The 27,334-nt window shown below is 39.5% G+C and overlaps 1 protein-coding gene and 1 pseudogene across 1 annotated transcript; one reads left to right on the top strand and one right to left on the bottom strand.

Annotated features, from left to right (window-relative positions):
- Positions 1-5,966: 5,966 nt before the first annotated feature.
- On the bottom strand, positions 5,967-6,489 carry LOC142443495 (stannin-like). Its single transcript, XM_075544839.1, has one exon. It carries the CDS (start codon positions 6,357-6,359, stop codon positions 6,096-6,098), a length of 264 nt encoding a protein of 87 aa, XP_075400954.1. The 5' UTR covers positions 6,360-6,489; the 3' UTR covers positions 5,967-6,095.
- LOC142442319 (endoribonuclease ZC3H12A-like) overlaps positions 6,433-27,334 on the top strand; it is a 52,839-nt pseudogene continuing 31,937 nt past the window's right edge.

Raw genomic sequence — 27,334 nt, forward strand, 5'->3', positions numbered from 1 at the left:
TCAAAGTTGACCAAACTGCAACAAACAGCAGTATTCGCCTTGATTTTTGAAATATTTGTGTAGCCTGCACACATGTATGTAAGCTAAAGACTATGCATACTCTCATAGATAAGAGCTGAGGATCGCGTGTATTTATATGCCTTAAAATTGTCTATGTACCATTAATATCAATCTTCCTAAATTAGGAGATGCTTTTTAAACATTATTTTAAAATTTCTTATAGCTCCCTTAATCCCATTTAATAATTATTGGAGTATGCTTCGAGTTGTATTAAAAACATCTAGTAAATCACCACTGATGATTTGGGGAAATGGCTTTATAAATTATCCAAAGAGAAACAAAAATGAAGAGAAAAATAACTACTTAGTATTAACAGTCTATTTTAAGGGATGTCTACTTTTTTATAGCAAACATTATCCTGAGAGAAATTATAATAATATTTTTATAGGTTTGATGCTTTAGGTATAAAATATTTTTTCTAATCTGAAAAGTTATCTATAGATACTATTAAGATCTAATCTTGCAGATAAGATAACTGAAATTAAGTGATGTTATCTTGCTTAATATCACAGAGTATATATGTTTGTTTGTTTTTTTAAACAATTTATTAGGGGTTCATACAACTCTTATCACAGTCCATACATATACATACATCAATTGCATAAAGCACATCTGTACATTCTTTGCCCTAATCATTTTCTCTTTTTTTCTCTTTTCTTTTTTTACATTTTATTAGGGACTCATACAACTCTTATCACAATCCATACATATACATACATCAATTGTATAAAGTGCATCCATACATTCCCTGCCCCAATCATTCTCAAAGCATTTGCTCTCCACTTAAGCCCTTTGCATCAGGTCCTCTTTTTTTTCCACTCCCTCCCCAATCCCCCCTCCCTCATGTGCCCTTGGTAATTTATACATTGTTATTTTGTCACATCTTGCCCTATCCGGAGTCTCCCTTCCACCCCTTCTCTGCCATCCCTCTCCCAGGGAGGAGGTCACATGTGGATCCTTGTAATCAGTTCCCCCTTTCCAACCCACTCACCCTCCACTCTCCCAGCATCGTCCCTCACACCCTTGGTCCTGAAGGTATCGTCCACCCTGGATTCCCTGTGCCTCCAGCCCTCATATGTACCAGTGTACAACCTCTGCCCTATCCAGCCCTGCAAGGTAGAATTCGGATCATGGTAGTTGGGGGGAGGAAGTATCCAGGATCTGGGGAAAGCTGTGTTCTTCATCGGTACTACCTCGCACCCTAATTAACCCATCTCCTCTCCTAAACCCCTCTATGAGGGGATCTCCATTGGACAACACTTGGGCCTTGGGTCTCCACTCTGCACTTCCCCCTTCATTCAATATGGTATATATATTTATATACACACGCACATACACACACATGTATACAATACATACATATACATACATATACACACATATATCTTTTTTGTGTGTGCATGTTGCCTTATACCTGGTCCGTTTGGCACCTCGTGATCGCACTGGCCGGTGTGCTTCTTCCATGTGGGCTTTTTTGCTTCTGAGCTAGATGGCCGCTTGTTTATCTTCAAGCCTTTAAGACCCCAGACACTATCTCTTTTGATAGCCGGGCACCATCAGCTTTCTTCACCACATTTGCTTATGCACCCATTTGTCTTCAGCTATCCTATCATGGAGGTGTGCAGCCAATGATATGATTTTTTGTTCTTTGATGCCTGATAATTGATCCCTTCGGGACCACTCGATCACACAGGCTGGTGTGTTCTTCCATGTGGACTTTGTTGCTTCTGAGCTAGATGGCCGTTTGGTTATCTTCAAGCCTTTAAGACCCCAGTCACTATCTCTTTTGATAGCCGGGCACCATCAGCTTTCTTCACCACATTTATTTGTTCACCCACTTTGGCTCCAGCAGTTGTGTCGGGAGAGTGAGCATCATAGAGTTCCAATTTAATAAAAGAAGGTATTCATGCATTGAGGGAGTGTTTGAGTAGAGGCCCAAGGTCCTTCCGCCACCTTAATACTTAACCTATAAATATAGACACATAGATCTATTTCCCCATCCTCCTATATATATTTGCATGTACATGACAATTCCGGGGGGACTTGGGGTGGGGGGTAGGAGGGGTAAAGAAGTGGTGTTAACAAACACAGGGACAAGGGAACAACATGGGACCCAAAATGGTAGAGAGGGGGGAGTGGAAGGCCTGGTGGGAAATGATCAAGGGTAAGGTTGCTTAGAGAAGAGGTATACTCTAGCCCAGGTGGCAACGAAGCATGGTAGTAAGGCAGGAGGAAAGTCAAGGGAGATGGAGGAAAAAGCTAGGAGTCAAAGGGCATTTATGGAGGTCTAGACAAAGACATGTATATATGTTTTTTAAAGATAGTTTTCCTTGTCAATTGTTCTATAAAAATGGCTATGCAAATCAATTGCTTTCCTCTGTAAATCAAGGTGTGTGTTTATATACATGTACATATATATGCTTGTATATACTACACTCTAGTATGAGTCAAAATTGATTCAATGGCAGTGAGTTTGGTTTGATATATATGTACACAAATATACATATATATCACACTATTGTTCACTTATTTGAAATTAAAATGGCATCATTGACCCAAAGATTTGAAGGATTTGGAAAGAATGAATAATGAAAATAGAAAATAGATAGAGAAAATAGCGTAAGTGATGCTAAATTGAGGGGATGGCAATGAATGAGGTAAAATAAAACATGTATGAATTGTTTAATATAAAATGGATGTTCTTCTCTATAATATTTCACCAGTTTAAATGAAAAATTGAAAAGAAATGTAGTTGATTCAAAGCCCTAGTTGACAATAAGTAAATAGTGACCAAATTAGTCTTTCATATTACATCAATGATATCAAAGTCAATGTATTGTGCATATACAGATGTATTTGTGTAATATTCTTAGTCTTTAAATCAATTTCATGTTAATTTGTACTTCCTCTATATTTCCAAGGATTTTATTCTTTCGAAAAATAATTTTTAAAATAGGAAATTAATTAGAGAGAATTGAGGTTAGAATTTCCAAAGCAGGAGACCAGACAGCATCATGGGTAAACTCTCAGCTGCTAACCAACATGTCATCCCTTGTAACAGAGGGAGAAAGATATGGAAGTTGGTCTCTGCAAAGGTTTACGGCTTTGGAAACCCTATTTGGCAGCTCTGCTCTGTCTGATAGGGTTTTACAAGCAGTGGCACCATAGAGTAGGTGCCATGACATGCAGTAACTCATGATGTCACCCACAACTCTCATCATGGACCTCCTCTCATGATAGATCATACAGAACTTTTAGTACTATTTAAACTTAATTTTACAATCAGTAGGTGATATTGTTCTTAATTTTAAATGCAGCTTTATGAGATTACATAAATACTGTGATGTTTTATAAAATCTTTCTAACCGGATTCATTATTAGTTACAACAATATTATTTGTTAAGAGAAGACTTTTAACTATTTTCTTCTTTTCACTTAATTACTGTTTTATTCTTAAAAAATTGCTGTTATATATTCATAAGTATTATTAAATATTTTAGCTTAAACACCAGAAATTTTGATGAAATCATCAAGTAAAAAAGCAACAATAATAACAACAAAAAAACAGCATCTATATACAACAGGTTGGGTAACAATGACAGCTCACTAGTATGCTCAAAAGTTTAGCAGACTTTGAACCTTGTTGGTATACTGATACTGTAACCTGGGAATATAAAAATATTTTTACTTATAACTAGCTATAGGGTATATTTTTATAAAAGTCATAATTTTGGTGGAAAATGGCACAGATTACATAATAGCCATTTTTTTTGTATTTATGCAAATTTTATTGAAACTTATTGTAAATAAAGATTTTTTCTCAGTGGTCTATAAAATGCACTTGGACGGAACTTGTTGAGTAGGATGGCCCCCCTCCCACTTATTGCACACACGGTGCTCAGACAGGACAGAGCGTGGCCTGCTGGAAGGTGGCTGAGGCACAGGGTCTCGTGCAGTGGCTCATGGATGGGAGGACTGGGTCTTGACTGGCTGGTCAGCAATCCGGGAAGAATCACGAAGGGTCATGACTGTTCTGAGCCTGAAGAGAGTGGCTCTAGTGTCCCCGTGGGGGGGGGGGAGCCACTTTTGACAAATGACAGCCATTATAACAGTCATGCAGTGTGTTACCAGCTTGGCAGGCATTCGGTCTTCATCTACAAAGTCCCCTCGGGGCCCATCCCCACACTAAGCTCTGATGGGCCTAGATAACACTGCAGCCAGCAGCAGCCGGGGGATAACCCCAGAAAGTGCAGTGCAATGCTATGCTCTTCAGAAAATGAAACTTCACTGGCAGGTGCCCACCTCAGGGTGGGCCTGGGACCAATCACTGGACAACCTTGGGTCTCAGGTCACACAGCCCTTCCTAACTCCTCTGAGCTTCCTCCATTAGAAAGCAGGCTTCACCCCACACCCCAAGAGGCACTCCAAACTGCTGGACCTCTGGGCCATCCCCACCCGGTATACCTCCTCACGCTGGAAGCCAGGGTCCCGCCACGGTGGCATTTGATTAGACACCCCAGGGGTGCCCACTCTGCTAACCATGGGAAGCCTGGCTCACAGGCCCTCTAAATCTGCCTTCCCTGTCAGGTGTCCCACCTAAGCCCATATTGCCTAATGGGCCCCTTTAAGCTGTCGCTTCATGTTTGCCCCATGTCCCAAATTAGGTGTCTACTGCTCAAATGAGTGTTCCTACCACACCCCTCGGGTTCTGAAAGGCAGGCTTGGTCAGAATGGTTTTAGAGGGTGTCGCCTGGGTCTGACAGAACCAGAACATCTGGCTCTGAGCACACATTAGCCGTGATGCTGGCCGGGAACCGGCCACCTGTTTCTACCTAGGATGCATTTACACACAATGGTTCCCACGATGCTACCAGTGGTGGAATCCACCATCTAAATGAGCTCCCAAGGTGCTACCTGACCAGCGGAGGCCCGAGCACATGCTACACAGGGCCCCCGCCCAGACTCCCGCTTGGCCTGCATGCAGGGACAGGGATGGTGAGAACAGTCACCACCTGACAAGTGGGTGGTAACACGCAGAATGGATGAGAACACATGAAAAGGAGAAGAGGGGAAAAACCTCAAACCACAACCCCCCCCCCCTCCAGGGCAGGAAACATCAAATACAAAACCCAAACAATTACAAAACTCCTCCCAGGCCACTTAGATTCTAGACTACAGGAGCAGCTCGGGCTCTGGTGTATCTATGAAGACAAAGCAATGCAGTAAGCCTGTGCAGAGGAGGGCCAGCTGGGGGCAGGGACGGGGACTCGGCATGCGAAGGCCGAAGGGGCAAGAAACTGCTCTGCCACCGGAGTCCTGGGAGCCCTCGGGATCCACTGGATGTGCCCTTCACTGGCTCCCGGGCAGGTTCGGTGGCTTCCTTGCAGTCCTGCCACTAGCAACAGCAACCAGCCTCACGACTGAAGCTACCTGGGAAGGAAGCAAGCACGGTCCTTCCGGCCACTGCTACCCAAGCAGAAATCCCCGCGCACCCCAGCTTCACAGCTAATGCAGCACTTCCTTTACACTCACTCACTCGCTCACATACACACACATGTACCGGGCCCTGCAAATGCAACCGAGGCCTTCCAAGTCTAAAGCCCTCCCCACAGTCTGGACTCCAGTCATCTTAGTCCCTTAGGTTGGTTGGAGTCAAACCAGATCCAGGTGCTCTCTGGGTGGTAATTGAACACGTGCTTTTGGGGGCGTATTTACAGTTCACAGGTTGGTTAGTTCACGCATTACAGTAGTTGCGCCATTAAACACAGGCTCAGCTAAACACTCAAGTAACAAAAGCACTTCAGGGACATGAGTCTCCGATGGGTCAGGACTGCCCACTGCCAGCAATGGGCGGCCCACCAGGAGGCCTGGGGCATGCCCGTGGCCAGCAGGTCCTGCCCGGGAACCGGGACCCCGGGAGTCAGTGCATGCGATGACGAAGCCGACTGAGGCCATGCCAGCAGGTGTCAGCCCTTCCTCTTGGGCAGCAGGGCGCCGGTGGGTTCACCCCACCCGTCGTTGCCTCGTATCCCAGCTCAGCCATGCACTTCAGGCCCATTGGGGGTCAGTTTGGCCTTCCGCTCGACGCATGGCCCCTTGGCAGAGTACTGCACCAGCAGGAAGGGCTCCTTGGTCTCGCCATCACCCACGATGCTCTCCTTGTCCTCTGACTGGCCGATGCGCTGCAGCCGGAGGTAGCACCAGCAGCCCAGGATCAGGGCCCCCAGGGCAGCGATGGCGATGAGGATGACGATGACAGTGACCACGCCTGTGGTGGGGCTGTGGTCCACGATCGACATGGTGGGCTCTTGGGGGGCTCTGCCACAGAGAGCTCTTCTGGGACCGGCTCAGTGAGGCTGGACCTCAGAATCCATGGCGCCGCCCGCAGTCGCCGCTCGCCCTGCAGCAGCCCCGAGGGCCCGGCTCCGCCCGCCACTGGGTCCAGGCGCCGCGCACCGTCCGGACGCTGGAGCCAGCTCTGCGGCGGGCCCATAATAGCCATTTTAATGTCACCTTCTTTGACAGTGTTGACTGGTTGTGTTCTACTCCTACTATAGCCATCTAGTGATCTGACTGTTAGTCTGAGTCTACTTGTCAACAGGGAGTTTGCTTTCAGTTCTTTTTCTGTTCTTTGAATTCAAAATATCCTATGGTTCCAAACATAATAATGAAATATATTATCATGACATGAATAGTCCTTTGGATGACCATTTAAAGACATTGTCTTTTATTATCTCATTTACAAGTATCCTTCAAGTATGAGTGGACATTCAAACATATTACTAGATATTATATAATACATTTACATGTAAATTATGAATTTCATCATGAATAATAATTTCTTAATTAATCATCTATAGTACTGTGAATATTATATATTTTCTATATTTCCAAGTATTTTACACATATACTTTACTGTCATAAATTTCCTTGTAAATTTATAAGTTAGAGTCACTTGCATTCACTCACATTCATGCTGAGCTGCCCTCTGCATTGAATTAAAATGGCCTAGCATATGAAGGGGTACAAAAAGCTCCGATGGACAGAGCTCTTGTCATGCATTTTCACTGGGGAATATCTAGCAACTCTCTCTGAATTAGTGCACACAGTGGCATCCCCTGGGAATATTCTCTCTGTGCAGTGATTTTTTTATTTTGGAAAAGCAGTTTTGCTCAAACATCATTTTTTTTGTGATTATCAATTAGAGAGATCAGCATGTGGCTGTGAAATTTTGCTTCCTGCACAGGAAAAAATGCCACAGAACTGCTGTGATGTTGAACATAGCTTACAAGGACAGCATTATGGGAAAACTCAAGTGTATGAGTGGTTCTCTCATTTCAAAAAAGGTGATAATGTAGATTGATGTCAAATCTCATTCTGGATGTTCATCACCTTCCCTAATGGATGAAATGTCAACAAAATCCGTGCACTCATGCTTGCAGACCGACAGCGAACCATTGAAGAGAACTGGGAAGTTATCTGGACTCTCTAGGAGCTTGATTCAGCAAATATTAATAGAAGATTTGGAAATGAGAAGCTTCTCTTCAAAATTTGTGCCTTGGGTTCTGACTGACCAGGCAAAAGAGTGTTTACTGGAAGCATATTTACTGGAAAAATATTTTGAAAGAAAAGCTCTGAAGTGACCCATACTTTTTTTTCCCAAGTTCATTACTGGTGATGAGACATGGTGATAGTCTTATGACCATGAAAGCAAGCATCAATCAAGCAGTGGACAATACCATTGTCATCTCACCCCCCAAAAAAGCTCATCAAGTAAAACCAAGATCAATGTGATGCTGATTTTTTATTTTTTTAATGTGAGGGGGTTAGTACATTTGGAATTCTTTGCACTAAGTTTCTGTGTAGAGGTTCTGAAAAGATTGCTTAACAGTGTATGACAAAATGGTCTGATTTATTGCATACAGAAGATTGGTTTTGTCACTACAACAATGCACCTCACTACGCAGTCATTTCAGTGTGCCAGTTTGGGGCAGGAAACTATATGCTTCTCATGCCCCCAAACCGAATCACCTGACCTTTCTCCATGTGACTTCTTTTTGTTTCTGCAAATGAAGAGGGACATGAAAGGACAGTGATTTGATTACATAGAAGGGATGAAGAAAAAAAATGAAGGAGGTGTTGTCAGACATCCAAACTGATGAGTCTGAAAAACGTTTCCAAGAATAGAATCACAGATTTGACAAATATATAAATGTAAGGGAGAGTACTTTGAAGGTGATAAGGTTATTTTGTTAAAAAAAAAAGCTCTGAAAAAAACGTGGGCACCCCCTTATATTTCCTCAGAAACAACCGTTTTGATTGGATTTCTATTTAAAGGCATGCTAAGAAGAGTAATCTAAACATGTTACTGAGAGGATTGTCTGCAGCCATCTACTGATCACAGTGAACTATTTAAGCATGTTTCGTTTGGCATTAACTTGTACATGTATACACTGCTAGTAGCAATACTTTTGAATAACCTTGTATTTGTTTCTATCATATGGATCTAGCATGTTGAGATTGATTTATAACTTATATAGTCTCTATAGATATCAAAAATCATAAAAGCAAGAAGTAAGTATATAGAGAAATGTAAAACAAATCATTTTATTTTTTATTATTCTTCTACATGGCTTCCTGTAATTGTAAAAGAAATCCTTATCTATAAAACAGGATGTATAGTACTTTCTATGTAAATCAGGAGGAGAAAGGTACTGAGCTGATGAAAAGCATCTGTTAATTGATTTCATGGTCCAGTACACAGTTCTAAGTACCCTGATAATTCAGGGAAAATACTTGGTTTTGCTTTTGGCATCTGGGTAATTCAGGAAAACGCCATAAGTGCTTTCTGTATGAATAAGTTAGAAAGAGGTATCTGTATAATACTGGCTAATAATGAATGTAGGATATCTCAAGTTAAACTATAATAATTTCTATATGAATCCTTTGGAAATAATTCAGGCATATCTATTTTCAAAAGAAAGACATTATATATGTTTATATTTCATAATTATTAAGCCATCATTGCCTGTGTCATGCACTATAATTTCCTGGCTAAAGAACTGCATTCGCCTTAGATACTGGGATCCTTCTAGGACTCTTTTACTAATGAGAATTCAGTCATCCTTATGTGGGTTGTAAGTCTGTTTTATACTTGGTCACATGGTGTGATGTCAGGAATTAAAAAAAAACAACACAAAAATCCCACATCAAGAAAATAAAAAAAGAAAACAGTTTATGCTTGTCCATGATAGATTAAAGAGAAAAAAAGGATATTAAAAATATACTTCAACTTGAATTAGATCCAAAACTAATCTGAATCCCAACACCAAATGCAGGTGTATATTTTTAGAACAGTGTGGGTGTTTAGGCAGAGGAGGATGTAAAAACAAATTTCCATTTTTATTACAAAAACTTACAATAGCTAAGAAAAATATGTATATGAGAATATGATAAAATAAACAAGATTTAGTGATATATATTAGACACCGAAGTAACAATTTTTTATAAATTTGAAAAGCAAGATATATAAAAATATCTAGAGAAAGGTTATATAAAAATAATAAACTTTACTTAAGAGTTTAACAATATACTGAACACTTGCAGCAGAATTAATCATAATAAACAAAAAGAGTAACAGGGAAAATGTTATCTCCTGATAAATATGTGAAAGATGATATATTTGAGTGTTTTCTTCAGTACCATCCAGTCGGTCCCGATTAATAGTGCCTTCTGCGCAACAGAACAGAGCACTGTGGGTCCTGCACCATCTTCACAAATGTTCCTGTTCTTGAGTCCCTTGTTGTAGCTACTGTACCAAGCTCTTTGGTGGCCTCTGTCTCTTTCCCTGCCCCTCATTTGCAGCAACCATGGTGTCCTTCTCCAGGCAGGCACTGGTCTCTCCTGACAACATGCCCAAAGTATATAAGAAGAGGTCTCGCTCTATTTGCCTTTACAGAGCACTCTGGCCATACTTCTTGCATGACAGATATGTTTGTCATTTTGGCAGTCCATGGTACTTTCAATATTCCTGGCTAACACCTCAATTCAAATGCAAGGATTCATCTTTAGTCTTCCTTATTGAATTCCAACTATCAAATGTATACAAGGCACTGGAAAACTACCATGGGGTGGGTCTTTGAATTAGCCTCTTCCCTCTCCAATATACTGAAAAGATCCTGTGCAGCATATGCAATCAATGCAATGTGTCTTTTGATCTCTTGACTGCGGCATACATAAGTATGGATTTCAGATCCAAGAGAAAAACGTTGACAATTGTATCCTTTTCTCCATGTATCAGTATGTTAACTCTATCCAGTGGTGAGGATTTCAGTTTCCTTGACATTGACTTGCAGTCCATACTGAAGCTGTAATCTTTGATCTTGATGTATTTTTGTAGAAGAGTGTTATTCTGCAAGAAACAGGAATGGCATACTGAAGCAACTAAAACCATTAATGAAATTTTGAAATATTGCATTAAGTGAAATAATTTAATCACAAAGTACATACATATACTGGATGAGTATCTATTTAAGATGTCCACAGGAATATGTATGCAGACAGAAAATAGATTGGCTGGGTAATAGATATAATAGATATGAGTGGCAATGAAGAATGAGAATAAAATTGCTTATTGGTAAAGGTTTCGATTTTGGAATGAATAAAAAGTTATTATATTGATAGCTACATGCTATCTAGGAACATGCTAAAAGTCACTGAATTTGGCACAAGAAGAGGGTTACATTATATGTGCATTTTTAATCATTTTATTAGGGGATCATACAACTCTTATCACAAACCATACATACATCAATTGTGTAAAGCACATCTGTACATTCATTGCCCTCATCATTCTCAAAAGATTTGCTCTCCACTTAAGCCCCTGGCATCAGGTCCTCATTTTTCGCCTCCTACCCCTCTTCCCCCTCCCTCATGAGCCCTTGATAATTTATAAATTATTATTTTGTCACATCTTACACTGTCCAACGTCTCCCTTGACCCAATTTTCTCTTGTCCGTCCCACAGGGAGGAGGTTATATGTAGATCCTTGTAATCAGTTCCCCCTTTCCACCCACCCACCCTCCCTCCACCCTTCCAGTATCGACACTCTTACCACTGGTCCTGAAGGAATCATCTGCCCTGCATTCCCTGTTTCCAGTTCCTGTCTGTACCACTGTACATCCTCTGGTCTAGCCAGGTGTGCAAGGTAGAATTTGGATCATGATAGTGGGGGGGAGGGGGCAGGAAGCATTTAGAAACTAGAGGAAAGTTGTATGTTTCATCGGTGCTACATCGCACACTCACTGACTCATTTCCTCCGCTAGACCCCTCTGCAATGGGATCTCCGGTGGCTGAAAATGGGCTTTGGGTTGCCATTCTGCATTCCCCCGCTCATTCACTATGATAAAATTTTTTTGTTCTGATGATGCCTTATACCTGATCCCTTTGACACCTCTAGATCATAGAGTACAGGCTGGTGTGCTTCTTCCATGTGGGCTTTGTTGTTTCTGAACCTGATGGCCGCTTATTTACCTTCAAGCATTAAGACCCCAGATGCTATATCTTTTCATAGCCGGGCACCATCAGCTTTCTTCACCATATTTGCTTATGCACCCATTTGTCTTCAGCGATCATATCATGGAGGTGAGCACACAATGATATGATTTTTTGTTCTTTGATACCTGATAACTAATCCTTTCGGCACCTCATGATTACACAGGCTGGTGTGCTTCTTTCATGTGGGCTTTGTTGCTTCTGAGCTGGATGGGCACTTCTTTACCCTCATGATTTTAAGGCCACAGATGCTATATCTTTTGACAGCCGGGAACCATCAGCTTTCTTAACCGTATTTGCTTATTCGCCTGCTTTGTCACCAGCAGTTGTGTCAGGAAGGTGAGCATCATAGAATTCCAATTTAATAGAAGAAAGTATTCTTACATTGAGGGATTACTTGACTGGAGGTCCAATGTTTCTGCTACCTTAATACTAAACCTGTAAATATAGGCACATACATCTTTTTCCCCTTCCTCATATATATATTTGCATATGTACATGCCTTTATCTAGACCTCTATAAGTGCCCTTTGCCTCCCAGTTCTTTTCTCTATTTCCCTGACTTTCCGCCTGTCCCACTATCATGCTCAGTCCCCACCTTGGTTTCAGCAATTCCTATTGGTTACATTACCCTTAATTATGCCCTGTCAGGCTTCCCACTCCCACCTCACCACCAATGTGGATCAATGATTTTCCCTTGTCCCTGGGTTTTTTAACACCACTTCCTTTCCACCTACCTCCCCTTCTTCCATGTCCCTCTGGAACTGTTCATCCAGTCTATTTTATTTAGACAGACCTGTGGAGATAATAACATGCACAAAAACAAGACAGAACAAAACCAAGCAACAATATACAACAAAACAACAACAACAAACCACTGACAAAGAACAGAACAAAACAAACCACAACAAGAAAGAAAATCTTGTAGTTAGTTCAGGAATCATTTGTTGGCCTTTGGAGTGTTTTCTAGTCTAGTCTGTAGGGGCACCACACCCTGGCCCCAAAGTTCACCTTTAGCATTTCCTGGCGACCTTGTTGCTCTATTCTCTTGCTGTTCTCTGCACTCCCCCCAGTACTTTGCCTCAGTGTGGTTGAATCAGATAGGGTGCAATTCCCACACTGTGTCTCTGGTGCTGTCCCCTGCTGGCCATGGGTCAGTGAGGGGCATCATGTCTCATAATGTGTTTGGCCATGTGATCCTCTCTGTGGACCGGCTGCTCAAATTGGGGTCATCGTCCTCAAGGCCTGGTGGGCCAGGATGTGTTGCACTCTCCTCCTCCCCCTTCATCTGCTCTGTGTGCTCTGATCAGATATTATCTCCTCCCCTGAAATTGCAGATTCAATGTAGTCCTTTGAAATAAATTTTTCTGGGGGCAGGGGATGACGATCACTTAGTATTTGGGACTGGGGCCAGCTCCCCAGACCTCTCTACTGGTTCTCTACTCCACACCAGAATATTGCATTCACACCTTGAGGCCCTGGTTTGAAGTCTGGTCTGTACCCTCCCCTTGGGTAGGTTAGCACCCAGTGCACCCGCTACCCATTTCTTCCTTATTTTCATCATTTTTCCCCCTTTCCCCACCTCCTCCCCCATTGTCTACAATGTGCATCCCTGCATTTGGTCTGGTCCCTGCCATACTACACGGTCCTCACCCCAAGAATGTTTGTTTACAGTAGCTTTTTCCCTATCCCCCTTTGGCATTTTTTTAACGCTTACCTCAGCGGATTCATGTTGTACTTATACTTTTGTACCTGACTTAATTCGCTTAGCATGGTGTCTGACTTACTTCACTTAGCATGATTTCCTCTAGTTCTTCCCATGCAGCGATGTGCTTCCATACGTTCATCACTGCTTTTTAGCGATGCATAGTACTCCATTGTATGTATATACCACAGTTTTTTAATCCAATCGTCAGTTGATGGAAATTTGGGTTGCTTCCAACTCCTTGCAATTGTGAACTGTGCCGCAATGAACATTGGAGCACAGATGTCTGGTCTTGGTTTGTTCCTTGCCTCTTCTGGGTATATGCCCAGTAGGGGGATTGCTGCATCATATGGTAACTCAGTTTCCATTCGTTTTTAATATCGCCAAATCGATTTCCATAGTGTTCATGCATACTTACAAGTCCACCAGCAGTGGATGAGGTTCCTGTCTCCCCACAGCCCCTCCAACACTTGTTGCTTTCTGATATTTTGAATTGGGCTACCTTTAAGAGTGTTAGGTGTTACCCCATTGTTGTTTTAATTTGCATTTCTCTTATGGCTAAAGATCGGGAACATTTTCTCATATGTTTGTTGATCTGTTCAAGTCCTTTGCCAATGATCAAGTGGACAATTACTTTTTTTTCTATTTGAAAGCTAGCAGAGTATTGTAGATTTTTGTAATAAGGCCTTTGTCTGATGTGTCATTGCTAAAGATGTTTTCTAGTCCGTGGACCCTCTTATTGCTCTCTTGGTGAATTTTTTGATGTACACAGGTGTTTTATCTTCAGTATAGCGCATTTGTCAATTTGTGCCTCCTCTGTGTTTGTGTCCTTCCCTATTTCTGAGAGCCTGTGTATTCCCTGCGCCAAAGTTCTCAAGTTGGTATCAATTCCCTCATTGATGGCCCTAAGAGTTTGGGGTTTAATTTCAAGGTATGTGATCCACTTGGGCTTATTCTTGTGCATGGAGTGAGATAAGGGTCTTGCTTCATTTCTCTGCAAGTAGATATCCATTTTTCCAGTACCATCTGTTAAAGAGGGCATCTGCTTCCCATCTGATATTTTGGGAGCCCTTATCAAAGATCAGTTGTCTGTATGCTGGTGATTTTATTTCTGGGTTTTCAATTCTTTTCCATTGGTCTGAGTATCTGTCATTGTACCAATACCATGCAGTTTTGACAATTGTGGCTGTATAGTATGTGCTAAAGTCAGGTAAAGCAAGTCCTCCCACTGTGTCCTTCTTGAGCTCTCTACTAATTGTGGGCTTCTTCCCTCTCCATATGAAGTTGGTAGTCAGTTTTTCCATTTCTTTGAAGAAAGATTAGGGTAATTGTATCGGGATTGCATTAAACTTATATAGTGCCTTGGGCAGAACTTATATCTTTACTATATTGAGTAGTCCTCCAATTCATGAGCATGGGATATTCTTCCATTTGTTGAGGTCACTCTTGGTTACTTATAATAGTGTTGTGTAGATTCCCCCATATAGATCTTTTGTTCTTTTAGTCAAATATATCCCTAGATATTTCAATTTGTATTTGGATATTGTGAAGCATACCACCTTTTTGATCTCCTCTTCTGTGGTCTTATCCAATGTGTATAACAGTGCGATGGACTTCTGTTTGTTGATCTTGTATCCTGCCACTCTGCAAAACTCCTCTATTTCTGCCAGTACTCCCCTTGTGGAACTTTTGGGATTTTCCATATATAAAATCATATCTTCTGCAAATAATGATAGTTTTATCTCTTCCTTCCCCAGATAAATACTTTTGATGTCTCTTCTTTGCCTTATGTTGTTAGCTAAAATCTCCAGCACAATATTAAATAAGAGTTGGTACAAGGGGCATCCGTGTCTGGTCCCCCTTTTCAGTGGGATTCTGTTAGTCTTTTCTCCATTGACGACCACGTTGGCTGTTGGTTTTTCATATATAGCTTGTAATATCTTGAGAAACTTTCCTTCCATTCCTATTTTCACAAAGTATCTTAAACAGGAATCTGTGTTGGATGTTGTCGAATGCTTTTTCTGCATCTATCGATATTATCATGTGGTTTTTATAGTTTTTTCATGTCAATGTGACAAATAATACTAATGGTCTTTCGTATGTTGAACCATCCCTGCATCCCTGGTATGAATCCCACTTGATCATGGTGAATTATTTGTTTCATATACTTTTGTATTCTGTTGGCTAGTATTTTGTTAAGGATTTTTGCATCTATGTTCATTAGGGATAGTGGTCTGTAGTCCTCGATTCTTGTGGGATCCTTGCCCGGTTTTGGTATCAGAGTTATACTAGCTTCATAGAAGGAGTTCAGAAGTTTGCCATCTCTTTCTATGTTCTGGAAGAGTTTGTTTAGGATTGGTGCTAGTTCTTCCCTAAATGCTTGGTAGAATAGAATTCTCCAGTGAAGCCATCTGGTCCAGGGGATATTTTTATTTGTAATATCTTGATAACTTTGTCTATTTTTCGGGTCTGTTGAGATTCTTGATGTCCACCGAGGATAGACTAGGGAGGGATTGTTTTTCCAAGAATTTGTCCATGTCTTCCAAATTGTTGAATTCATTGCATTACAATCCTTCATAGTACTGTGTAACTAACCTTTTGGTTTCATTAGCATCTGTTTTAATGTCCCCTCTTTCATCCCTTATTCTTGCTATTCTGTCCTTTCTTTGGTTAAGTTTGTCAGTGGTCTATCGATTCTGTTTATCCTTCCAAAGAACCAACTTTTAGCAGTATTATTTTTTTCCATAGTTTTCTTATTTTTCCTCTCCTGAATCTCAGCCCTGAGTTTTATAATTTCTTTTCTTTGGCTATCAGTAGGACTGTCCTGCTGATTCTGCTCTAGTTGTTGTAAATTTTGTACCAGCATATTAAAAATGGGTCTCTCTTCCTTTTGCAGGTGTGCATGTATTGCTATGAAACTTCCTCTGATGATTGCCTTTGCTGTGTCCCATAAGTTTTGGTATATCATGTGCTCATTCTCATTGGTTTCTAGAAATTTCCTAATTTCATCTGTGATCGGTTCCAGTACGTACTCCTTTTGCAGTAGAGAGTTATGCATCATCCTCCAATGTTTGCTCTTGTTTTCTTTGTCTTCCTTTTGTTGATTTCCAGCCTTATGGCACAGTGGTCAGAGAGAGAGAGGTCTGTATGATTTCAATGTGCTTATATTTATGTAGATTTGCCTTATGCCCCAGCATGGGGTCTATCTTCAAATATGTGCCATGTGGGCTTGAAAAGAATGTGAATTTATTTTATATTTGCATGAAAACTCTCTAAATATCTACCAGGTCAAATTGTCTAATTGTGGTGTTTAGATCTCTAGCCTCTTTGTTGAGTTTCTTTACCTGTGATCTATCTTTCTCAGAGAGTGGTGTGTTTAAGATACCCAGTATAATTGTTGAGGCTGTGATTTCTTTTTTAATCTTTTGGAGCGTTTGGTTGATGTATTCAGCAGGTCTCTCATTCGGGGAATATATGTTTACAGTACTTAGTAGTTATTTGTCTACAATTTTCCTTGAACATTATATAGTGTCACTCCTTATCTCTTTCTATGGTTTGCACTTTGAGGTCAATTTTATCTGAGATTAGGATTACAACCCCTGCTTTTTTTGAATTGCTGTTTGTTTGATATGACTTTCTCCAGCCTTTGATTCTCAGCCTACTTTTGTCTGTAGCATTGAGATGTGTCTCCTGTAGGGAGCATATTGATGGGTTGTGTTTTCTAAGCCAGTCTGCTAGTATAAGTCTTTTAATGCCTGAGTTCAAACCATTGATATTCAGGGTTATTATCTCCATCTGTAGACTAAGATGTCATCTTAGACCTTTTGTGTTGGAACTTTTCCTACTTTCCTTTCTCATTAGTGTGTTGTGTGTGTATGTGTGTATCATTCTTGACGTCTTTCCATCCTTAAGCCAATGCTATCTTGGGGTCTATTTTCTCTTCATTGCACTCTTGATGAGGTTGTTTTACGTGGTGGTCTCTTATTTATGCTTGGTGAGTGTTGTTCTTCTGCCCATACTGGGTCAGCAAGGATCTTTTGTAGGGCTGGGTTTCTTCTAATGTATTCTTTAAGTTTTTCCTTGTCAGGGAAGACTCTTGCTTCTCTATCTATCTTGATTGATAATTTGTCTGGGTAGAGTATTCTTGGGATTGCGTTGTTTTCCTTCAATTTTTGGAATATGTTATTCCAAGGTAGTTTAGAAATCAAATAGACAACTATTATTTATACATAAATTAAATACACATTCCTGGTCCAGAATTTTGGCAGAGACAAAAATGAAGAAGTTAACAAATTATGTCAGCATGCCTGAAGGATATAATATTGATAAAAGGAGAAAGAAAACCACAAAAGGAAGAACATATCTGTAATAACAAGATGGAAAAATAATAACAGATAAAAACCAATTATTAAGAATATATGAAGTTAGATTTGGGAACATGATAGTGGGGTGAAGGATAAACTCAAGAACTAGAGGAAAATTGTATGTTTCCTCATTGCTACACTGGACCCTGACTGGCTCGTCTCCTCCCCACAGCTCTTTTGTAAGGGGGTATCCAATTTTCAGATAGGAACTGGAAACACAGGGAATCCAGGACAGATGAACCCCTCAACACCAGTGGGGAGAGTGGCGATACCTGGAGAGTGGAGGGAAGGTGAGGGAGAAAGGGGGAAGAGATTACAAGGTTCTACATATAACTCCTTTCCTGGGGGTCAGAAAGCAGAGAAGATGATGAAGGGAGACATCAGGTGGTGTAAGATGACAAACTAATTATTTGTAAATGGGCTCATGGGGCATAGACAGTGGGGAGGGAGGGGGGAAATGAGGAGCTGATACCAAGGGTTCAAGTAGAAAGCAATGTTTTGAGAATGATGATGGCAGCATATGTATAAATGTGCTTGACACAAAGGAAGGATGTATGGATTGTGATAGGAGTTGTACAAGCCCCCAATAAAATGATTTTAAAAATAATTAAAAAAAGAAAATTCAAAAAAGAATTTATGAAGTATATTTATAATCCAATATTTTAAAAATAAATAATTCTTAGCAATCATGTAAAATTTTAAAACTTGAACCAAAAATTAATAGATTTTTGGAAAAAGTCGAATGGAAAATAAGCATGTGAAAAGATGCTGACCATTATTAGTTATCATTTCAATTTAGAGCACAATCATTTGTGTGAAATTTCTCACTCATATAATAGTTATAATTTAAACAGTAACACTTTTAATACCATTAGAATATCAAAGAATAAGGCCTTTGTACATTTTCATAATGTTACTGCCAGTTTCAAAAAGAGTCTGGCAGTTTCTCTCATGTAGTTTAACCTGTAGTTAATATGTTGTTTTTTGCTAGTTGGAATCCATATCATGTAATAAAATCGATTAACCAGGGAACCCTAGTAGAATCAGCTGGCCTATTAACCAAACAGTCAGCAATCAGAGTTCATCCTCAGGCGAAAGATGGGGCTTTCTGCTCCCATACAGACCTACAGTCCTAGAAAGCCACGAAGGCAACGCCACCTTTCTCAGTAGGCTTGCTATGAGTCAAAATTGACTTACTGGTAGTGGATTTGGAGAGTTTATGTTTAGTAATTCATTAAGTAAAATATAAATGTATAAGTTCAATTTTGAAATGTATTTGATTATATTTACTAACATCTCGTAGTAGATAAAAAGGAAATTAAAAATGAACGAAGGAGTATTACCACATGTAGTTGGTCCATAAGTTAATTTAACGCCTTTGCCTCTCCACATAAGCTATATGTACTTCGGTGGGGTATGGGTGATCAGACTTCCTTCTAAATACTTGTTTTCTTTGAGATCCTAGCTTTAATTTCTAACGTGTTTCCTTTTCTCTGTCCTTGATCACATAGCTTTATCTTCCATTTGCTAAAAGCAGTCAGTTCCTGATAAGCACCTAGTGAGAATTATCCTGTAGCAAATTTTATAACACAGCTTTACACAGCTCAAACTGGGAAATGCATCTATCTGAAACCCTGTAAGGAATGTTTTTTTAATTGTTGCATTAAGGAAACCCAAAACAATGAATATCAACAAGCAGCTTATTTAAAAAATGAAGACTCAAGTAATATCTAACCTTCTTAACATAGACATAACTACTGCCATCAATTTGTGTTTATTACCATAATTCAGTACTTTCTACTTATTCTCTGTATTTTACTGGCAGACATAGAATATTTATAGATAAATCTACAAAAATTGAATTTTATAGTACATAACATGTTTCTTTCTTTTAAGATAAAAAACCAAATGTTTTTCCTCTGTATATATCTAAAAAGGAAAATTGTTTTAGTGCAAGTTGATTGACTTAAAAGCAAAAGAAGTGTGGGGACTTTGTTAACGAGAGTCTCTGTGCTTGTGGATGGGGATGGGGGCACTTCGGAGCATCTCTCCCCTCAAAGAAGTGCATGCGTTAGATTTTTTCACACTATCTAGTACAGATGAATTAGTAAACTATCTAGTATGGAAACATCCATGCTATCTACTACTGTCTAATATTTTGACTTAGTAAACTATCTGGTCCTATCTAGTGCCAGTGAATTAGTAAAGTATCTCGTGTGGAAAACATCCAACTGACGCAATTCCATGAGCAATGGATACTCAAAGTCCCCACCAACCCATCCCCCCACACACATCCAGCAAGCACAGAGAACATTCTTGAGACTTGTTTGGAGGTTCTAGCAGGGGAGCCCAGCAACTCACTCGTATACCCTTGACTGAAGGACGGTCCTCCTTCTATCGGGGAAGGTCCTCCTCTTTAACGGAGCGCGCAGCTTTGGGAAGGACGCACATGGAGCAGTGAGGGGAGGAAGGGGAAACCCGCCTAGCCTGTCAGATCAGCCGAATCAACCCTGGCGATCAATGGGGTGACAGATGTCGCAGCCAGATCGCCCTCACATCCACAGAGACCATACTTAACACAGTTCACACATGTCTTTTTGTTTCCAAGTAGCTCAACTTGAGCTTAAAACTTCTTTCCTTCTCACATACATAGAGGATGATCAAATGAAAAGGCTATGAAATCTATCCAGCTACATTTATTCATTTATGTTAACAAAAAGTAACGTGGTATGAATTATTGGAGTTTAAAATGCAATGGTCTTAGATGTTCATCTAGAAATAGTGTATATCTGCCAGTAAAATACTCAGTGCTTGTTATGGGCAGAAAGTTGTGAATTATGGTAATAAACACAATTGATGGCAGTGGTTATCTCCAGGTGCAGGGGCAGTGCATGGTTGAATGCAATTCTTCTAGACAGACTAATCCCCACCCAATGAAGCGATCCTGTATGCCGCCAGTATGGGGACCAGCAAAGTTTTGAGACAGAAGAACCAATCAGGTCCCTCTCAACGATTTAAAAATGATTCAAGAGGCATCAATATGTTTTTAAAAATAAATTAAATCACATTATCTAAATAATTTCCTTGATTTTTCCACTTTTACTTAAGAGTCCAATATATGTATGGAAAGGACCATATATGGCTCATGAGTTGAAGTTTACCAAGCCCTAATTTAGTCAGAAGCTGGGGCAAGACTCATCTAGGTTCACCTGGGAATATTTGTGAATAGGATTCCCTAGAGTGTCATTCTGCTGTGTATAAAATAAGCCCTTTGAAAAGGAGGAGGCATCTCATTACCACCAAGAACCAGGCGTGGAACACATAGCCTGGTCCTGGGATCCTTGTTAGGTTCCCGGATCCAGAAGTCAGATATAGCATCAGAGGACAGCAGAATCAGGAGCCACAGCATGGAAGAGAGAGGTATGTTTTATAGCCCTCCACGCAAGCAAAGCTGAGTGCTTTTGTTCCCAAGGCTGGTTTGCAAAGTGAGGTGCTTCTGGGCTCTTAGTCAGAGAGCTGGGTTTGCTGACCCACAGAGTTTCAGCTGCGGCCTTCAGGTGGAGGTTTCCAGATTAGTAGTATGCCTTTGGACATTAGTAACATTGGATAAAACACATTAGATGTTTATCAGGACAAGACAGCTTTTTGAAAATGTAAGATTGACAGCATAATCTAGGAGATTTCTGTGTGATTCCCAAGGGGTGAAAAACAAGGATAAATCTAACCTGAGAAGTCTAAATCATGAGGTTCATGTAATACTATCACAACTGTGAATCTAAAACCCTGCATTTTGTTTGTCTTTATCCCTGCATCAAGGAGGAAATACCAGCCTAAAATATTAGTTCCATATTTTCCAAATTTAGCAGATTGAGGGAAAGACCATTCAACTCTTATTGAAAAATAATGGAGAAGTAGGAAATTTAAGTGTAGATGTGCTAGACACTGGTATTATTTTTTTCTGAATTGAGAAATGGATCTGCCCAAACTGATCATGTGCTCACCCTCTGGCAAACAGATCTGGCAAAGTAATGACTTCACTGATAATTGATTCACTGGCCCACATGAGGATGAGTGACTTCACAACAGATGCTCATTTTATTTATTGCTAAATGCTTTATGCAAATGAACACATCTATTTCACCCCTCAGTGGGTAAGCTGCTTCACATTCAATTTCCTTCACTTAAGATAGTTTGTGTAGACTAGGAAAATCAATATATTTATCGTATAGCCTATTTCTTTTTTCTTTCACTTTCAAAATCGCATTTCCCAAATATTGCTTTCTAATTTAATGCTCATTTGTCCTCCTGGATCTATTCCTCACTCACTGCTGCTGAGTCAATTCCAACCCTACCTCACTGCTTTTGAGTTGATGCCAACACAGAGTGACTCTAAAGGACAGGGGAGAGATGCACTGGGTTAGGGTAAAATACTCCTAGCCTTTATGGTAATCCTGAAACTCTAAACTTTTTCAGTAGAAACTTTCAGCTTTCTCCCAAGGACTGGCTGCTAGTTGTGAGCATTTAGTTGCCAATATGAAAACACTGCATCACTGAGGCTCACAGAATCAACGCAAGCTTTTACACTTAGGGCATCCTTATTTTCACAGGGTGTGACAATCAAGGAATGCATCTTTCAGCATACTTCTTTAATTAGCATGCTGAGTGAATACTTGGGGAAACCAGAGTGTATGAAGCTCTATCACAGGACTACTAAAGGACAGTGTGTGAGGTTGTGGTGACACACGTTACTTTCTGAACGTGAAGATACCTTGAAGTAGTTACTGATGAAGATAGAAGACTCCATTCTTCCTTATAGATGTACTCTTATGGTCAGCAGAGCACATATTGAGATTGTCAAGGATTTCATTTTACCTAAGCATACAATCAACACCCATGGAAGCAGCAGTCAAAAAAAAATCAATATGTTTCATTGGCTAAGATGCTGACAAGGTCTCTTTAAAAGTTGAAAGGCAAATGTGTCGGCTCATGGACTGAACTGTGCCAACTCCCATCCCTGTATTTTCAAAGGTCTCATATAAATGTGAAAACCAGACAGTGGATAATGAAGGCTGGAAAAGAGTTGACGTTTTTGAATTAAGGTGTTGCAGAATAATATTGAGTACAACACAGATTGCCAGTAGAACAAGGAAACCTGTATTACAAGTAGCCAGCATGTTCCCTCCAAGCAAGGATGCAGATATTTCATCTCATATATGTTGCCTATATTATAGAGAGGGGTTAGTTCTTGAAGAAGTATGTCATGCTTGGAAAAAAGCAAAGAAAAGTTTCATTGCACAGGAACTAGTATGAGATGAATTGACATAGATAATATATCATAATATCATGTATGTGCTGATGTTGTTGTCAGGTGCCATTGAGTTGATTCAGAGAAATAATGACCTTACATATAACAATTAAACACCACCTGGTCCACTACCATCCTCATAATTGTTCTTATGTTTGAGCCCATTGTTTCAGCCTCTGGGTGAAATCCTCTCATGAGGGTGTTCCTGATTTTTGCTGCCCCTTCACTCTGCCAGGATAATGCTCATCTGCCATGACTGACCTCTCCTGATAATATGACCACAACCTCATTTCTAAGGAGGAGTCTGACTGTAATTCTTTCAAGACAGATCTGGTTATTCTTTGGAAGTTCATGGTATTTTGACTCTTCCTCACCAACACCATAGATCAAATGCATCAATTTTTTCCTCTTCCTTATTCAATGTCTAACTTGCACACACACATAAGGCATTTAAAAAATGCAATGGTTTGGGTAAGCCACACTTTAGTCCTCAAAGTAACATCCTTGCTTTTCAACACTTTAAAGAGATCTTTTTCAGAAGGTTTATGCAATAGACTGTAGCATTTGGACTCATGACTGCTGCTTCCGTTGATTCTTGATCCAAGCAAGATAAAGTACATGACAACTTCAAACTCCATTTGTCATGTCCAGTTGTGAGGATTTTAGTTTTGTTTACCCTAAATATACTGAAATATGTAATCTTTTATTTTCATCAGCCAGTGCTTCCAAGTCCTCCTCACTTTGAGCAAGATTGAGTCAACAGTATACAGCAGGTATTAATAAGCCTTCTTCCAATCCAGATGCTGCTCTCTTTTTCATACAATCCAGCTGCTATGATTCTTTGCTCAGAACAGATTAAGCAAGCATGTTGAGAGAATACAACCCTAAAACATACTTTTCCTGATTTTAACCAGGTAGCGCTCCCTCATTTTATTCACACAGTTGCCTCTTACTTAGTCCATGTGCAGGGTCCTCATGAGCACAATGAAGAGTTATGGTGTTCCCATTTTTCTCAAAGATATGCACAGTTGTTTGTTGCGATCCACACCATTGCATTATTTTCACACACACGCACACACACACACACACACACACACACACACACACACACACACAACTTCTCTACTGGTTTTGTTTTCCTAGAGAATCCAGCCTAACAAAATGATCTTCTAACTAGCATTGCTGTATTAATTGAATATTATTATGAATACATATCTCAAATCTGAATTCATGTCATTCAAAAGTATTAAATATAAATAAAATGAAACACTAAGTCTGAAAGGCAGAAGATATAGATTTTATAATAAAGCATGGAGTATAATTAAAAACACAGTACATCACATTTCTTAAAATCATTTTTAAAAAGCAGTAGTAAATTTAGCATAAAAAGTTGATGTTACATTCAGGTCTTCCTGCCTTTTTCTAACAATTACTGATTTCCTTCAATCTTATATTTTACTTTTTCCAACAGCAGTCACTTGTAACATTTTTTGGTATAAATTTCTCGGATTATTGAAGTTTGCCATGGCCAAAGGCAAATACATTTTAAATGCTTGATATTTTATAGTTTCCCTACTGGTGAATTTTATATTCCATACTTAAGTAATGTGAACATTGAAAACTAGATACATTGCCTTAGGTCAGAAGTACTGCAAGCAGTGACACACAGTCCACAGTTGCCGACAAATCCCACCATTGCTTGCCTGTTCTGAGCCCAATCTATACAGATTTATCTAGTACATTTTAAGTGGATATTAGGAGTAGGATTCTCAATTCAGTTCACTTATGAAACCACACTTAAAAAAATGGTTACTCCTGATGATAAAACCCAGATTGCTATAGTATTACAATGTTGTTAGTGTTATCAGTTAGTGTGGAGTCAGCACCAACTCCCGGAGTGCATAGGGTTATGAGGAAATGTTTCAGAGTTCTGTGACACTTTCAGAGTTGTTGATAGGTCTAAGAACACGTCCTGCTTATTGTTTTTCACCCTCTGCTTAGAAAGCATAATGCCCTTTTCTCATGATTGGTACTTGCTGATGTTTTCAAAATAAGCTAGCCAAACCCTTGCCATCCTTACTTCAAATGAGTTTTCCAGTCGTAAGTATTTGAAGATTGATTTGTTAATCCCCTTGATCGTTCAGAGTATGTTCAATATTCTTTGCTAACACCACCATTTTAATGCACTGATTCTTCTCCATTTCTTTTTTAGTGTCTACATTTCCTATACCTATTAGGTGCTTTGATTACACACAACTCAGATATCAAGAGAAAACTAAAGGAGCTCTTATGCATCTAATTTGCCTATTGATATATTTTAATTATAATTTAATTTACTACTGCTTTCTTGGATATTGTTTATTCAAGTAGAATGAAACGATGAACACCTTTAATTCAAGAATAATTCTCATGGAAGCGTATGTATCTGACCTTCATATAATAAGGATTTATGGCTCAGTTTCTCACTCACTCTCTCATTCACTCTCTCACTAAAAAAATAAAAAATAATAATAAAGGCAAAATAAGGCTTTATATAGTAAATTTGACTGTTATAGTGATGAATGGAGGAAAATACAACTATATGGCATTGCTAGTATTTCAAAGATATAAATATATATGTATGCTTTTATATTATTATATCATAGTGTTATATATCTATCACAGATATTAAATCTCAGTTATAATACTGTGAAATGGAATGCTCATTTTTACATCATATGCTTTAAAATATTAAAAACACATGATCAACTAAGCTAATTTCCAAATTCTGTGAGTATCAGAAGAACCATTTCTCAAATTGCTGGGAGATGATTATACTGGTACCAGTTTCAGAATCTGATTATTGAGAAGCATGATTACTCAAAAAGCTAAATTCACATTTTGGCATGATTTGACAACAAAGTTAGTGCTCAGGTAGGAAAGAAGTTGGACCTGGATTTTGGTTTGTTGGAATCTTGTTTGGTGTGTTTGAGAACCCAGAAACTGAATTTCACTCAGTTCTATTGACTTATAGAAATAGTTCATTTTCCCTAGCTATAAAAGAAGAGCCACATTCCTACATCGAACACTTCCATAAAAAATGTTAGAAACATTCAATTACATTATATCTCTCATTAAAATAATTTCTTTCATCAAGAAATTCCTTCTTTAAGTGAAAATTCCTTACCATATCCGAATACCTTGAGAGGATTACTTTAAAAGCTTGAGAAGTTAAGTTCATAGTCTCAGGGGGCATCAAGATCAATTTTAAGGACACAGTCCAAAAAGATAATGTTCTACATACTTCTTTGGTAGTTACCTAATCTAGTGTCAATTTGAGGATTCAGAGTGAAGGGGTGGAGTCTAGCCTATCAATCAGAGTATAGCCAATAAGATCTCTGTGTGGGCATGACCTTCTTCTGAGGATTGTGGGAACTCCTGTATTTCTTCCTTGGAAGCAGGAGAGATGTTGATGGAACCAGACTTCTGGAGCCAGTGAAGCCACATGGAGACTCCTGCTAGGGCTGAAATGCCTACAATGCCACTGGATCCACAAGACTTCATACCTACTGGCCTCTGATCTTCCTGCATTCAGCATCATTGCAAGTGTTACATCAGTCTGAAGAGGAATTTATATATTGGTATCAGACATATGTGCTAATATTGGACTTATGGTCTTGATCTGGGTTGGGTTGGGATGTTTTCTCAATATTCAACTGCTCTTATATAAAAAGCTCATTCTTATACACACGCGAGTCTCCCTGGTTTGGTTTCTCTAGTTTACCCAGACTGACACATAGCCATAGATGCTTCTCGGTGTCCACCTAAGAAGCAGCAATTACATTTTACTTCCTACAGCAAAGTAGTCGAAAGAAAATCAAAGGTCCATGAAAACTATTAATCTAATGAACCACATGAATTTCAGAAGCTAGAAAAACTAGATAGCATCCAGCTACCAGTTCTAACTTTTCTGAAAGTAATCACCTTATAATGTCCTACATCAAGTGGAAAATATGTAACAAAAATAAAAATTAAAAAAGGCTTTATTGGGCATACAGAGAAAAGTGGAAATTGTGAGACTTTCTAAATAGTACTTCCGTTTTGAGACTGAACTTGTCCCTATGATCTAACTTTCATCTGAATAATAGACAATTCTAAGTTTCATTCAAATAATAGACAATTCTATTCATCCAAACAATAGACTTTAGGAATATGTGCTCCTTTGAATAATCAACCATTAGAAGGCAAAAGGAGAGAATTTACCGAAAGTTACAGTTTAAAATGATTAAGGAAAAAGTAGAATGGAAACAGGAGGATGTTAAATTGTGGGTGTTTCAAGCAATGAGATGAAACAAATTGTATATGAGTT

Source organism: Tenrec ecaudatus, chromosome 3 (genome assembly GCF_050624435.1).
Source record: "Tenrec ecaudatus isolate mTenEca1 chromosome 3, mTenEca1.hap1, whole genome shotgun sequence".
Taxonomy (NCBI): Eukaryota; Metazoa; Chordata; class Mammalia; order Afrosoricida; family Tenrecidae; genus Tenrec; species Tenrec ecaudatus.